General features: G+C 44.1%; 1 protein-coding gene across 1 annotated transcript in view; it reads right to left on the bottom strand.

Annotated features, from left to right (window-relative positions):
• Positions 1 to 14030, bottom strand: part of ZDHHC8 (zDHHC palmitoyltransferase 8) — a 122609-nt gene that overhangs the window by 29243 nt on the left and 79336 nt on the right. The window contains exons 3-4 of the mRNA XM_077461717.1: positions 4416 to 4573; positions 1665 to 1837 (exon numbers count right to left, since the gene is read on the bottom strand). Coding sequence (XP_077317843.1) covers positions 1665 to 1837; positions 4416 to 4573 — 331 coding nt within the window. The remainder of the gene's footprint in view (positions 1 to 1664; positions 1838 to 4415; positions 4574 to 14030) is intronic.

Genomic DNA, 14030 nt, shown 5'->3' with positions numbered 1-14030 from the left:
CTGATATTGGGCAAAAAGACGTGGCTTGAAATTGGCATTTTGATTCATCCCAATAGGTGTTTAAATAGGGTTGAAATCAGGGTGTGTGCAGGCTACTCAAGGCTCGGTTCACACAGGGGCGGCATGACTTGCAGCACGACTCACAGACGCGACCTGCAAACAACTTCAGCAGCGACTTGCAAAACGACTTCTGTATAGAAGTCAATGCAAGTCGCCTGAAGTCGCCCCAAAAGTAGTACAGGAACCTTTTTTCTAAGTCGGAGCGACTTGAGTCGCTCCTATTAGAACAGTTCCATAGTACAGAACGGAGCGCGACTTGTCAGGCGGCTAAGTCGCCTGGACAAGTCACCCCTGTGTGAACGGAGCCTTAAGCCATGACTTAAAGGACCTGTCTTTCAGCACCCGAGCTAAATAATTTGAAAAGATATCCACATACTTTTAGCCATATAGTGCAGCATTATGGATAGATTTTCTCATAGGTCTGAGTCAGACCCACGTTTGCAGAAGCACCTTGACCCAGTTGTACTTCTACAAATACTTGTGGAAGCCACACAATACCAAGACTTCTGCTTTTAATATGACTAGGTGGAGGTTTGAATTTAACACAATATGAGCTGGTTTCTTGGCATGAACCATCTAGAGGATGTACATGTCGGCTACAATTAGGATTGTCAAAGGATCTGACTTTTAGAGGACCTTGTGTAAGAGCACCTTAAAATTTTAGTACTATATAGGTTTTGTGCAGTAACATTTTCTAGCATGTACATTGACACAAATTAATAAAAAAAAAAAAAAAAACTACCGTATATACTCGAGTATAGGCCGACCCGAATATAAGCCGAGGCCCCCAATTTACCCCCAAAAAACTGGAAAAAATTATTGACTCGTGTATAAGCCGAGGGTGAGACATGCCTGTCCATCCCTGTGTGTCCGTCCATCCCTGTGGGTCCATCCATCCCTGTGTGTGTGTCCATGCATCCGTGTGTGTGTGTGTGTGTGTGTGTGTGTGTGTGTGTGTGTGTGTGTGTGTCCATGCATCCGTGTGTGTGTGTGTGTGTGTGTGTGTGTGTGTGTGTGTGTGTGTGTGTGTGTGTGTCCGTGCAGCCTACCTGTGTCCAGCCTGCCTGTGTCCGTCCAGCCTGCGTCCCGTCCAGCCTGCGTCCCGTCCCGTCCCGAGCCGAGCCTCCGTCCTTCAGCTCTTCGTCGGCGGCCATTCTAGGATTCAAAAGCCGCGCCTCCGTCGGTGATAGGCGGAACACTCAATTTCCCACTGACTGCTGTTCCACCTATCGGATGTCCGTGATAGGCGGAACACTCAATTTCCCAGCAGCCTGTGTTCCGCCTATCACGGGCATCGTCTCATCCTCGTCCGTAGTACGAGGATGAGACGATGCCCGTGATAGGCGGAACACAGGCTGCTGGGAAATTCAGTGTTCCGCCTATCACAGGCGAAGGCGGAGCCGGAGGCGCGGCTTTTGAATTCTAGAATGGCCGCTGTCTGTCTGCTCGACACGCTGATCGAGCGGGCAGACAGCGATGACTCGAGTATAAGCCGAGGGGGGCACTTTCAGCCTCAAAAAAGAGGCTGAAAATCTCGGCTTATACTCGAGTATATACGGTATATGTATTCTAAAAACACACAAAAATCTTTGTAGACAGGATACGTAATACTGGTGTGGGCCTCTCCCAACATCTCCAGATGGTGGAGGATGAATATGAGGCCAAACGAAAACACCCCAACCATGTGAGTGCTAAGAGATATAAGGAACAGGAAGAAATAGCGGTAGTTTCTGCGTCCTATGCAGTTATTCACCCAGGGGCAGTGATGGTCAAAATCCTACAATGGAGAAAGAAAACACAAAACAAATACGTATAAATGCAACAATTTACAAAAATACAATCTCAAATAAAAAAAATAAAAAATTATATAAATTTTATGTGACACACACACACACACACACACACACACACACACACACACACACAATTACCTCAGGGAAGGAATTAGTTGGAACCCTCAAAATATCTTAATGAGCAACTATTCTAAATCAGAAAATTTCACACACAAAACATTGTTTGTTAATGCCATAAGGACATCCTTTGTAGTATAGAGGGTATACACACCAGAACTCATGTTTTTATAACTGTACTTGGAATTCCATGTCATTTTGTATCAATAAAAAAATATTTTTAAATACTCGACTGACCAATTTTGTATTTCTTGCTGCTGGAAACCCCTTGGGAGCTTTTTGTTTTTGGTTTCCTCAAAGTATCTTGACCTTCAAAAAACCCTAATCAGATTATTTTCTATTAATTATTCTTAAATAATATCCCAGTATCGGCGAGTACTTAAAGTGGTTGTAAACCCTTACAAACCACTTTGACCTACCGGTAAGCCTAGATTAAGGCTTACCTGTAGGTCCAAGAAATATCTCCTAAACCTATACGGTTTAGGAGATATTTACAAAATGACAGGCACCTCTGTCTACGGTGCACTGAGCAGGCCGCAGATCACTGCGATATGCCGCTTGTGTCGGCTCCCATGCGCATGTGTGGGAGTAACGTCATCGCGGCTCCGGCAAATCACAGCGCCTGAGCAGCGAGACCCGGAAATCACTCTGGGATACATGGCAGCGGCAGAGATGAAGGAGGACCGCTTCGGGGGCTTCTTTCTCAGGTAAGTTATTCATAATGAGTTAGTATGCTATGCATACTAGCTCATTATGCCTTTGCCTTGCAGGTTGCATTTAAAAAAAGAAAAAAAAAATAGCCTTTACTTCCTCTTTAAGGAAAAGTATCGGTACTCCTACTCACTCTGAAAAAACGTCCCTAGTTTGTTTTATTCTTCTAAAAATCACAAACATGTCATACTTACCTGCCCTGTGCAATGGTTTTGTACAGAGGAGCCCCAACCTTCCTCTTCTGGGGTCCCTCGCCAGCGATCTTGGTCGTCTTCTTTTGTTGCCCTCACAGGAAGCCACTTGCTATGGAGGCATTTGTGCTGTGTCTATCGACACACACAGGGTGGTTCAGCCCACTTTCTCCTCACAGGATTTGCCTGACAGCAGCAAGACAGGCACAGCGGTGGATCGAAATTGAGTCCAGGCAAGGATTTAAAGGGGGCTGGGGGAGCGGATATAGCTTTATAACCACTTTAACTTTCAGCATTGCTGAACTATAATTGACTCTGAGGATAGTAATCTAATAATTTGGAGTCTAAAATCCTTTTCTGCTTCAAATCGCAATCTAAGGTTTTCAATACTACAAAGCTGCCAAACACAAAGAAAGTATATATCTAAAGCTAAAACTTTTATTCTCCCATTTAGGATAGAGCAGGGAATAGGTAAAACCTTTGCTTCCTGTCCAGTAATCACAAGAATTGAGAGAAAAACCCCAAAATCCTCTCAGTTGTAAATCACAATAAGTGCCCCCCCATGGAAGGATTGTCCCCCCCCCCCCGGTTTTTCTAGTGGCAAGTCAAAATTTAAACGTTTCCCATAACTATCTTTCCAAGCAGCAATGATCACAAGGACAAGGAGAAGGGATGAATCTCCCGAATATAGAGACCCAGCAATAAAAACCTGACAGATTCAAATTTTTGCCTACTCTAAAACTAGGCTTATATATATTTAAAATAACCGAAGCAATACCTCTTAAAAGTGTCAGTGACTTTAACAGCACATTGTTATAAGGAGATTTTGTTTTTTATTTTGGTTGACCTATTAAAGTAAACTCCTTAGGCTGGGCACACACTTTTGTAGTGTGCTAACACAATGCGTACTGACATGTATTACTTCGTCCATTGACTTGCACGGTATTCGGGCATTCCAGCCCAAATGGTCCCCCTTAAAATGTAACAAAAACATGCATGTACTTTTTTTTTCCCCCAAAAAAGGCAGCGCACAATAACACACAGTATTGCTTTACCAAGTAATTTTGTAAGCTAAAACACATGTTGGTAATGTGTGTTTAGGCGTTAGTAAGAACGAATGGCACTGCAGCACCCCAATACGTGTTCCTACAGCACAAGTGTGTAAATCGAGCCTTATTTTAGTTAGCCAAGTCACATCTTTTTGCATTATAGTGCTACTGATATCCTGCAGCCTTATTGGACCACTTCTGAAAGAGTCAGTTGCGCAACCTTGCACAAAAACTACCTTTCTGATAGTGACAACGGCAGGCCATACCAGTGCAATGTGCTGCTTGTGGTCTTAACCAGAAGCATGTGACTGAGTCACAACGCAGGAGCACAGCAGTTGTCACCTCAAAACAGGAAGTGCCTAAACAAAAGCATTTTTTTGAAAGCTGCCAATTTCAAACAGTGGAAGTATGAAAGGGATAATCTGATTGCTATGAGCTTCAAACAGCACTACAGCCCCTGTGCATATTTTACCAATTGTATACACAGGACTTACCTCCACACAGTTGTCACAGACACTGCAATGTGAACAGCGAGGTGGACGGTAAAAGTGACAGGTAGCGCACCACTTCATCCGTACTTGTATTCTTTTGATTTCCACATTCTTGTAGAGAGGAGCGCGAAAGTCATCATCCTTATCTTCATCCTCATCAGCTTAGGAAAAAATTAATATGCATCAGTAAAATTATCTTGTCACAGAAATTTCCAATTTTACAGTATAGAGGGGAAAAAAAAAAAAAAAAAAAAAACATGGACTTGTGAGATGCTTAAGTACTACAGGTCCCAGACTTTATTTGCCCAGAAAGTCTCACACTCCCTCCCCTCCATATGTAGAAAATGGCAAGTACCACTAACAAACTGACCACAGTGACATAGGCCCCTGCTATATTCAGCCAACTAGCCTATTAATGCTTTTCAGATCTAAAATTTTGAAGTGGAACTCCAGGTACACATTAAACAGATTTAGTTCAGATATATATTCAATGCAAAATAACCAAATGTGTTTTGAAGCATGGCAACTAATTCCCAAAAGAACTCTATATTGAACAGTGTTGCAATGTTTCAAGTACTGGTGGCCAAAAGGGTAAGCGTACAGAGCTGAACCTCAACAATGTGTTTAAATTACCCAATCATAATTGAAGCATGAAAGCTGCCCTTGCGGGCTTTTTGTTTTGTTTTGTTTTAAAGCTGGTTGCCCTTGCTATGTCTGCCATCAATACAAAGTCAGAGAATGAGTCTCAGAATTCCTTCTTGTTATACTAGTTCCAGGACAGGGGTGTGGAGTTCTAATCCAACTTAGCAGAGAAGCTCTAGACAGAAAAGGGGTCCTACTAAAACAGGATGATTTCCATGAGCCCATATGGAGTTATTGCAGTTTTTACCTTAAATTATTTATAGGAATTCAGCAAAAAAAAGACAAAAAAAAAAAAAAAAAAAAAGCAGCATAGAGAAAACACCAAAAGCACCTTAAAATTTACCCTTCCATTTGACATCAATACATTCCACCAACATGGAAATCTCTGCATAATCTTTAGATTTTTTTAAAAAAAACATTTTAGGAAAAAAAATAAATAAAATGTATTCATCTCATCTATAAATTTTAGACTTAAGAAAGGTTCCCCTAAACGCAAGCTTATTTTTGGCTTGAAACTGAGCACTGCAATGAGGTTTCACGCTGTTGCAGCTCACTTGCTGTATGTGCATAATATACACACACACACATACATTTTACAGAAAACCATGCATTCAGCTGTCACAACACACAGATTCAAGAGACAGAGAGGAGCCATATCAACGATGTACCTCCATATATAAGAACTTATCTGCAGACTGAAGATATAGACAGGAGTGCCTAGTTACTATAGCAATGCTACTAGAGTAACTGCACAGTGCTGGAAAAAGGAAAGACGCATAGAAGGGAGGACAGCCACTTAGCAGAAGCAGCCTCCAAGGAAATAAAGACACTGTAGAGATGAGAAATACATGGACCACTGGGAGTTGCAGATGATAGTTCGAAGAGAGATTTACATGGGAGTACAAGAGAGATTTACTAAGAAGAAAAAGTAGGTGGGAATGTAGGAAAAAAAAAAAAATAAAGATGGGAGAGCAATATGGTGAACATCAGAAGAGATTTTAGCAAAAAAAAAAAATTATTTATATATATATATATATATATATATATATATATATATATATATATATATATATATATATATATATATATATATATATATATATATATATATATATATATATATATATATATATATATATATATATATATATATACACACACACACACACACACACACACACACACATACATATATATATACACACACACACACACACACACACACACACACACACACACACATATATATATATGGGATTCACCGAAATTTCGGCCGCCGAAACATATCTGCCGAAAATGTCCTTTTCGGCAATTTGCCGAAAGAGAAAAATGGCCGATAATGGAGCCGAAAATGGGGCGGGGCCTGGGTGCCGCCCATCATGAAAAGCTATATCATGTTATAGCGCAGGAGAGCCGCCTCCACCGCCTGTTTGATCACAGCGCCGGTGTTCTGCCATATAGTGTCCGGCCATCATATAGTGTCCGCGTCCTACTGCGCATGCGCAGTACGGAGCAGACGAAGCTTCGGAAAGTCTCTGAAGTTGAACGGCGCCTGCGCCGTGAGTGGAGGTGGTACCCCCCACCATCCAAGCGGACATAGGGTTGTGAATATTAGAGGGCCCCTCATGGGCGCTCGCCACGCTTCGGGCTCGGTCTCGCTGCGTTCGGTTCTTTTATATTCCAACTCTATGTCCACTTGGATAGTGGGGATAGAACCTGGACTCGCGGCGCAGGCGCCGTTCATCCTCGGCAATTTTCGGAATCTGATCTGTGTTGCTGTGTACTGCGCATGCGCAGTACGCAGCGGACACTATCGGATGGAGGACCTTATATGATAATACACCAGGAACATCACAGCTTTCAGTTCAATAGCTGTGTTCCCAGCCGCGCGCCGTCACATACAGCCCCTCCCCCTTGTCCGGACACTTTGATAGATCACCCGCAGGATTGGACGGATGATCTGTCTATCAAAGTGCCCTGACAGGGGGGAGGGGCTGTGTGTGACATAGCTATTGAACTGAAAGCTGTGATGTTCCCGAAGCTGTGATCAAACAGGCGACGGAGGTGGCTCTCCTCTTCTCTCTTCTCTTCACAGGTTGGCTGCAACGGGGGGACACTCTGGCTGGCTGCATTGTATAAATTGTATCATGTGTCATGTATCGTGTGCAATTTCTGACCATCTCCTGTACCACGTCCTCTGCCTCTGACCATCTCCTGTACCACGTCCCCAGTCTCTGACCATCTTCTGTACCACGTCCCCAGTCTCTGACCATCTCCTGTCTAAAAACATTTTTTTTAAATATGTTTCGGTATCGGTGCTGTTTCTGTATCGGTTTTCGGCCTAGTGTATTTTTCATTTTCGGTATCGGCACCAAAAAACCCATTTGGTGCACCCCTATATATATATATATATATATATATATATATATATATATATATATATATATATATACACACACACACACACACACACACACACACACACACACACACACACGGCTATATTTGCTTACAAAGGATTGAACTTTAAAGGCTAGCCGTGCCTGCAACCCAAAATTTAGACATGCACACATTAAACTATATTGCATTGAGGTGTTTTATTCATCCGAATGGTAAATACTCATCAGAACATATCAAAGACTGTTTTGCAATGCAATTTAAAACAGAAGTGTGCATTTTCTGTCATCCATTAATTTTGTGGTGCCTAAATATGCAGAAAAGTATGGTGATGCTTTCGTTGCAACCAAGCTATTAGTCTTAGACAGCCCAGCATATAAGAAATGTATGTGCATGGCCAAAACTGAAAAACCAGGCTGTCTGGCTTCCCACAGATCTTGCAAACTGTGTAGGAAACAAATGACTACTACGTATATAAGCAGGTCTGGCCATCGTACAATTGGAATTCTTATCCAGCAGAACAATTTTGGACGACAACTGGGTGGGGAGAAGGTTCAGTATCTGCAATTCAGCTCTCCAATTCCTAACAAATATACAGTTACCTAAACGAACACCATACATTATAAACACGCACATTATATAGTGGCATTCCCTAGTATAAAACAGATGGCACTCAAGCAGACAACCTCTTCAACTAATATAACAAACGTTATAATTGCCAGCTTTGATTAACCAAGGGTGGGCAGAAAAAGCGCACAAAAATGAATAACGAACAAAATGTGAAAGAGGGTTTGTGATGTTTTCTATGTAAATATATTAGAATGAAATGGATAACAAATTTTAAACCGGGTAAATGTCACCAGTCCAAAAACGAAATATGGACACACAAAATCTGTTGGGGAGTGCCGAACTGCCAGCAGTTGGTTGCTTTTTTAAAGACAATGGAAGCTTATGGGATGAATAAATAGTGAGCATACAATGACACACTGTCACACAATGCTTCTCGTGTACTTGATCTGCAAATGTATCCATTGTTCAGCTATTGTTTATTCATTATATATAGTGTCGTGCTTGCTTTGGGCTTTGAATCGGCAAGACCTACCAAAGGGGTCTGATGAAAATAATCCCTAGTGTTTTATCACTTTATTTATAAATCCAATAGTGTATTACACTGAATTCTAAATGACAAATGTTAGCTGAAGGGTGTAGCAGTGGGATGTTAATTGCCCAAACTCCCAGAAAAGATGATCAAGATGGGGGTTGATTGCTTCACTGGGTAGTTACCCGTTTTGGGGCCTTGGCAGCGACTACAGTTTTTCTAGCGAATTTTTTCATTGGAACCTATGAGGAATGGACTTTAGCATGTGGTATGCATGGCGATATGAGAAAAAAAAAGCAGCACTTGTTATACCACAGTTATGGGTCCATAAACGTCAAGTGTGCTCCACTGGCATATGCAGAAAACATTTAGGATATGTAAACACAGCAATTCTGTGTTCTCTGTGTCCGTTAATTAGTCAGAAAAAAAAAAAAAAAAAAAAAAAAAAAAAAAAAAAAAAAACTTACTGAAACTGGTTCAAAAGATTTTAACCACTTCAATACAGGGCACTTATACACCTTCCTGCCCAGACGAATTTTGAGCTTTCAGCGCTTTCGCACTTTGAATGACAATTGCGCGGTCATGCTACACTGTACCCAAGCTAAATTTTTATAATTTTGTTCCCACAAATAGAGCTTTCTTTTGGCGGTATTTGATCACCTCTGGGATTTTTATTTTCTGCTAAACAAATAAAAAAAGACCGAAAATTTTGAAAAAAAACTTTTTTGTTTCAGTTACAAAACTTTGTAAATAAGTAAGTAAGTTTTCCCCTTCACTGATGGGGTCGCAGTGACTGGCACTGATGGGCACCAATGATGTGACATCAATGAAGTGGCACTGATAGGGGGCACGGATGGGCATGGATGGGCGGCACGGATGGGCATGGATAGGCGGCACTGATGGGCATGGATAGGCGGCACGGATGGGCACTGCAGTGTACAGTATTGTATAGGGATGGATGCCAATCAGTGATGCCCATTGTGGGCACCGATTGGCATCCATTATGGGCACTGACTGGCATCCCTGGTGGTCTGGTGGTCCAGTGAGGGCATCCTCGGGGGGGGGGGGGGGGGTGGCTGTGCCGATAATAGATCAGCACAGACCCCCCCTGTCAGAGGAGCAGCCGATCGGCTCTCCTCTACTCGCGTCTGATAGATGCGAGTGAGGAAAAGCCGATCACCGGCTCTTCTTATTTACACTGTGATCAGCCGTCATTGGACACGGCTGATCACGTGGTAAAGAGTCTGCGTCAGAGACTCTTTACTGAGATTGTAGTTGCAGGGTGTCAGTCTGACACCCTGCAACAACGATCGCCGCGATACGCACCCCCGGGGGCGCGCAGCGGCTTAATATTCTGATCACGTCATATGACGTCCGGTCATTAAAACCACTTTGCCACCGTCATTTTGCTATATGGCGGGCGGCAAGTGGTTAATACAAGACATTCACTTTGCAAACAAGTGGTGTTTTAGACCACTGGAACATGACTTGATATACTCTATTGCACTTGTAGTCTAATAAAACTGACATTTCACTTTTGAGTGTAGGCCTTGGAGTGCATCTTCAGGCATTGGTCTATAATCTCAAGAAACATTGTTTCTGTTTCCTGTGTTCAAACGTAACGTGAAAATAAGGTAAACAGTTCTTCGCATAGTAGCATGGCAGATAGTTCGAATAAAAAACTCAGGGGCAAAGATCTATAGGTGGTTTAAAGCAATGTTTCTCAACTCCAGTCCTCAATAACAAAGGGTGTGTTCGCAACTCCACATGCCCATGCTCGCCAGGAAGCTGACACTCCACAGGGCTAATCATAGGCAGCGAGACATTTTCTGATCTGCGGCTGCATAGATCAGGAAAAGTCTCATTACCTGTGATTAGCACTGCTGTCAGCTTCCTGGCGGGCGCGCAAAGTTGTGAAACTTCCCTGAGCCCACCCTTAGTCCTCAAGTACCACCAACAGGTCATGTTTTCAGAATTTCCCTCAGATGAAATGGCTGTGGTAATTACTAATGCTGCGTACACACGATTGGAATTTCGGCCAGCAAAAGACCTATGAGAGCTTTTCATCGGAAAATGCGACCGTGTGTATGCGCCATCGGAATTCAGCTGGCCGAATTCCCCGCAGCAAAAATTTGAGAGCATGTTCTCAATTTTTTAGATGGGAAAACTTTCTATCAGAAATTCCAATTCCAACACGCAAAAACTCACGCATGCTCAGATTCAACTATGAGATGGAAGCTATTGGCTACTGGATATTGAACTTCCTTTTTCTAGTCCCGTCGTACATGTTGTACGTCACTGCGTTCTTGATGATCGGAATTTGGTGTGACCGTGTGTACGCAAGACAGCTTGAGTGGAATCCCATCGGGAAAACCATCAGAGCTTTTTCTTACCAAAATTCTGATCGTGTATACGCGGCATTAGGCAGTGAAATTGATCAAATCACCTGTGCAAAATAATGGAAAGCCTGAAACATGACCTGCTGGGGGTACTTGAAGACTGGAGTTGAGAAACTTTGGTAAAGCATACGTGAACCCTTACTTTGAATGGTCAGGATGAAAAATGGAAACAGGGGATTGGCAGGAACACCAGGTAGTTCAGACCACAACATGGTACAACAACATGGTACAACAGGCACATACAGTAAGGTAAAACAGTATTTGATCCCCCTGCCGATTTTGTACATTTGCCCACTGAAAAGAAATGATCAGACTATGATTTTAATAGTAGGACTATTAACAGTGAGAGACAGAACGACAAAAATATCCAGAAAAATAGGATTTATGTACTCACCGTAAAATCCTTGCGGTTCCAGGGACACTTTTGTCCCTCAGGGGTCGTTCTGTTGGGCTGGGGGCATTTAGTCGAAGCACCGGACGGAAGAAAAAGCCTCTTGAGCAGAAAATGAGGGCCCTTGCCTGCGGCGTGGCTCCTTAGTCTTCCTGGCCTGTGGGAGCAAGGTACTCTTCCCACCTGTGGCATTCTTAATGATGTGATACAACGAGGCTCCAAAGAGCCACTCACCAAGGAAGGGTGGATCCGTCAGGGCTTTTTTAGATGCTTGGTCTGCAGACCAGCATTTTAGCCAAATCAGGTGCCTCAGCACCACTGACACTCAAGCCCTGGATAGCAGAGGAAGCGTATCCAGGGCCGTGTCACAAAATGTACTTAAGGCCTTGCACTAACTGGTCTGCTAGTTCCACGCAGACAGGAGTAGCCTGCTGCTTTCCCGATTCGCGGTGCAAAAGTTTTGCCCACCCGGTGTCTGTGACCAGTACTGGTCGCATTGCAGACCCCACAACCATAAACAAGGAACGGGCAACTGCCTCGGCCTTCCTGTCTGTAGGGTCCTTAAATGCAGGAGTCCCCTTTACCGGGATCGTGGTTACTTTATTTAACCTGGATACTGGGGGGTCCACGACCGGAGGAGCCGACCATTTTTTAAGAAGGCTCTCCTCAAAGGGGTAACGCACCGCCATACTTTTTGGGACCAAAAAGGTCCATTGTGGTTTTCCCCTTTGCTTGTATATGAACTTATTGAAATAAGTCAGATATGGAAACAACTTGGGTTCAGCAGAGGGACCTACTGTATCCTGAATCTTCAGGGTATCACGTAGAGCTGTGGTAAGTGCTCCAACAAGCGCTTCGTCTTGCGCGGACCCGGACGGGGACTCGTCCTCACTGTCCGATCGGTCCTAGTCAGCGTCATCTGAAGCAACAGAGCAGGGCTGCCAGCCTCAGCGGGGCCCAAGTCTGCATCAGAGCTCTTCCCGGAGGACGGGGGGCGCTTTTTACCACCTTTGTGCCCACACATCTCCTCCACACTGGCAACGAACGTTTCAAGGACCGCCGACAAAGCGTCCAAAGGCACTGCACTGTTTGCGGACGAGTCGGTTACAATTGCAGGGAGTTCTGGGGAAGAAACCAGTTTCTGAAGCCATGCTGACCCACCCTGTCTATAAAAATCAAATAAATGGTGTTGCGCTACCTCAAAAATTAAAACTAAACTAAAGTGCCTAGTGCATGAGTGTCTAGTGTAATTGCACATTTGGAGGCCTTATTTGTCTTTTTACATATGTGAATATGGACTAATGGGACTATGATTATTTAAGCACTAGGCACTTTACTTACCTTTTGAATTTTTTGGTTTCTTTTCCTATAGCCTTTGTGGTATTTACATCCCTGGAATATAGATTTCTGCACATTTACTTATTTGTTTTGCTAGGGATATTCTGTTAGATCTGTTTATTATAGGGGGTGTGTTATCTTGCTATTTAGTCGGAGTAATTACACTAGACACTCATGCACTAGGCACTTTAGTTTAGTTTTAATTTTTGAGGTAGCGCAACTCCATTTGATTTTTATAAACAATTTTCAGTGGTAGAGTTTATACCTCTGTCGGTGGTTTGCTGCAACCTTTTTTTAGTGGTAGTGTTTGTTTTTATGATAGCGCGGGATATTCTAATCTACTCTATGACCCACCCCGTCTGCCAGCCTTGGGGCTTAGGACAGGTGCACAGTCCCTCCCTCCTAGCTGCGGCAGGCTGAGGGGCCCCCACCCAGGACTTGCCACCCTGACCGAGTTCTGCACCGTTCAGCTACAAGTGCCTGTGTCACCTCCCAGGTGTCCTGAGTGAGAAACCGCGATGTTCTGAGCAGCAGGGACCAGCGCTGAGCATGAAAACCATGCTGGGCTACAACAAAATGGCCACCGGCCGTCCAGTATAGAGGACATAATCACTGACAAAATGTCCGCCAAACTACAGCAAAATGGCCCCTGACCATGCTCTCCACTGAGGCACACAAAAATGGCCGACAAACTGAACACAGTGAAAGGACAGTGAAAATGGTGGTAGAACAGCAGATGCAGACCTCCAGACACCCAGCGGGGAGACCACAGCCACCCAGGAACACAGCCACCCAGCGCAGCCCCCCCCCATCCAAGATTAAAGCCCCCAGGGGACCCCTGGCTACAGGTACACACCACAGCAGGTCATCATGCAGAATCCCCCACACATAGGGATAGGGATAGGGACAGGGAGAGAAGAGAGGGACCCCCGAATTGACCTCCCAGGGAATGCCCAGCTGCTCCATCCCGCTGAGGCAGGGAGAGCTGTACTTACCATGCGGATGAGCTGGGGACATCCCATCACAGACCCACTCACCGATCAGTACGGGGCGGCTGCTGGCCATGGCACACTGTGACAAAGACATCAGTAGTCCGGTCATATGTGTGCCCCAAAGCGTTGCGCTCACCGGGCCTCCTTGGAGCCTGAAGGGCATGTCGTGGCCAACCCAGCGCATAGCTATGGTCTGCACATGCTCGATGGCCAGGCTGGGGAGACTACAAGGATAAGGATATCCAACCTGTCACCCAGCCAGCTGTTGGTAGTAGATCACAGGATCCAAAAATCTTGCGCAAAAGGCAAACTTACGCAAAAAAAATCCCAGGACCGATGGTCCCGCAGGGTTCCTACCGT

Source organism: Lithobates pipiens, unplaced genomic scaffold, assembly GCF_037356315.1.
Source record: "Lithobates pipiens isolate NorthernLeopardFrog02 unplaced genomic scaffold, aLitPip1_a1.2 Scaffold_3, whole genome shotgun sequence".
NCBI lineage: Eukaryota > Metazoa > Chordata > Amphibia > Anura > Ranidae > Lithobates > Lithobates pipiens.
Note: the sequence above shows the minus strand (reverse complement) of the source record. Positions and strands in the feature narration are given on the sequence as shown.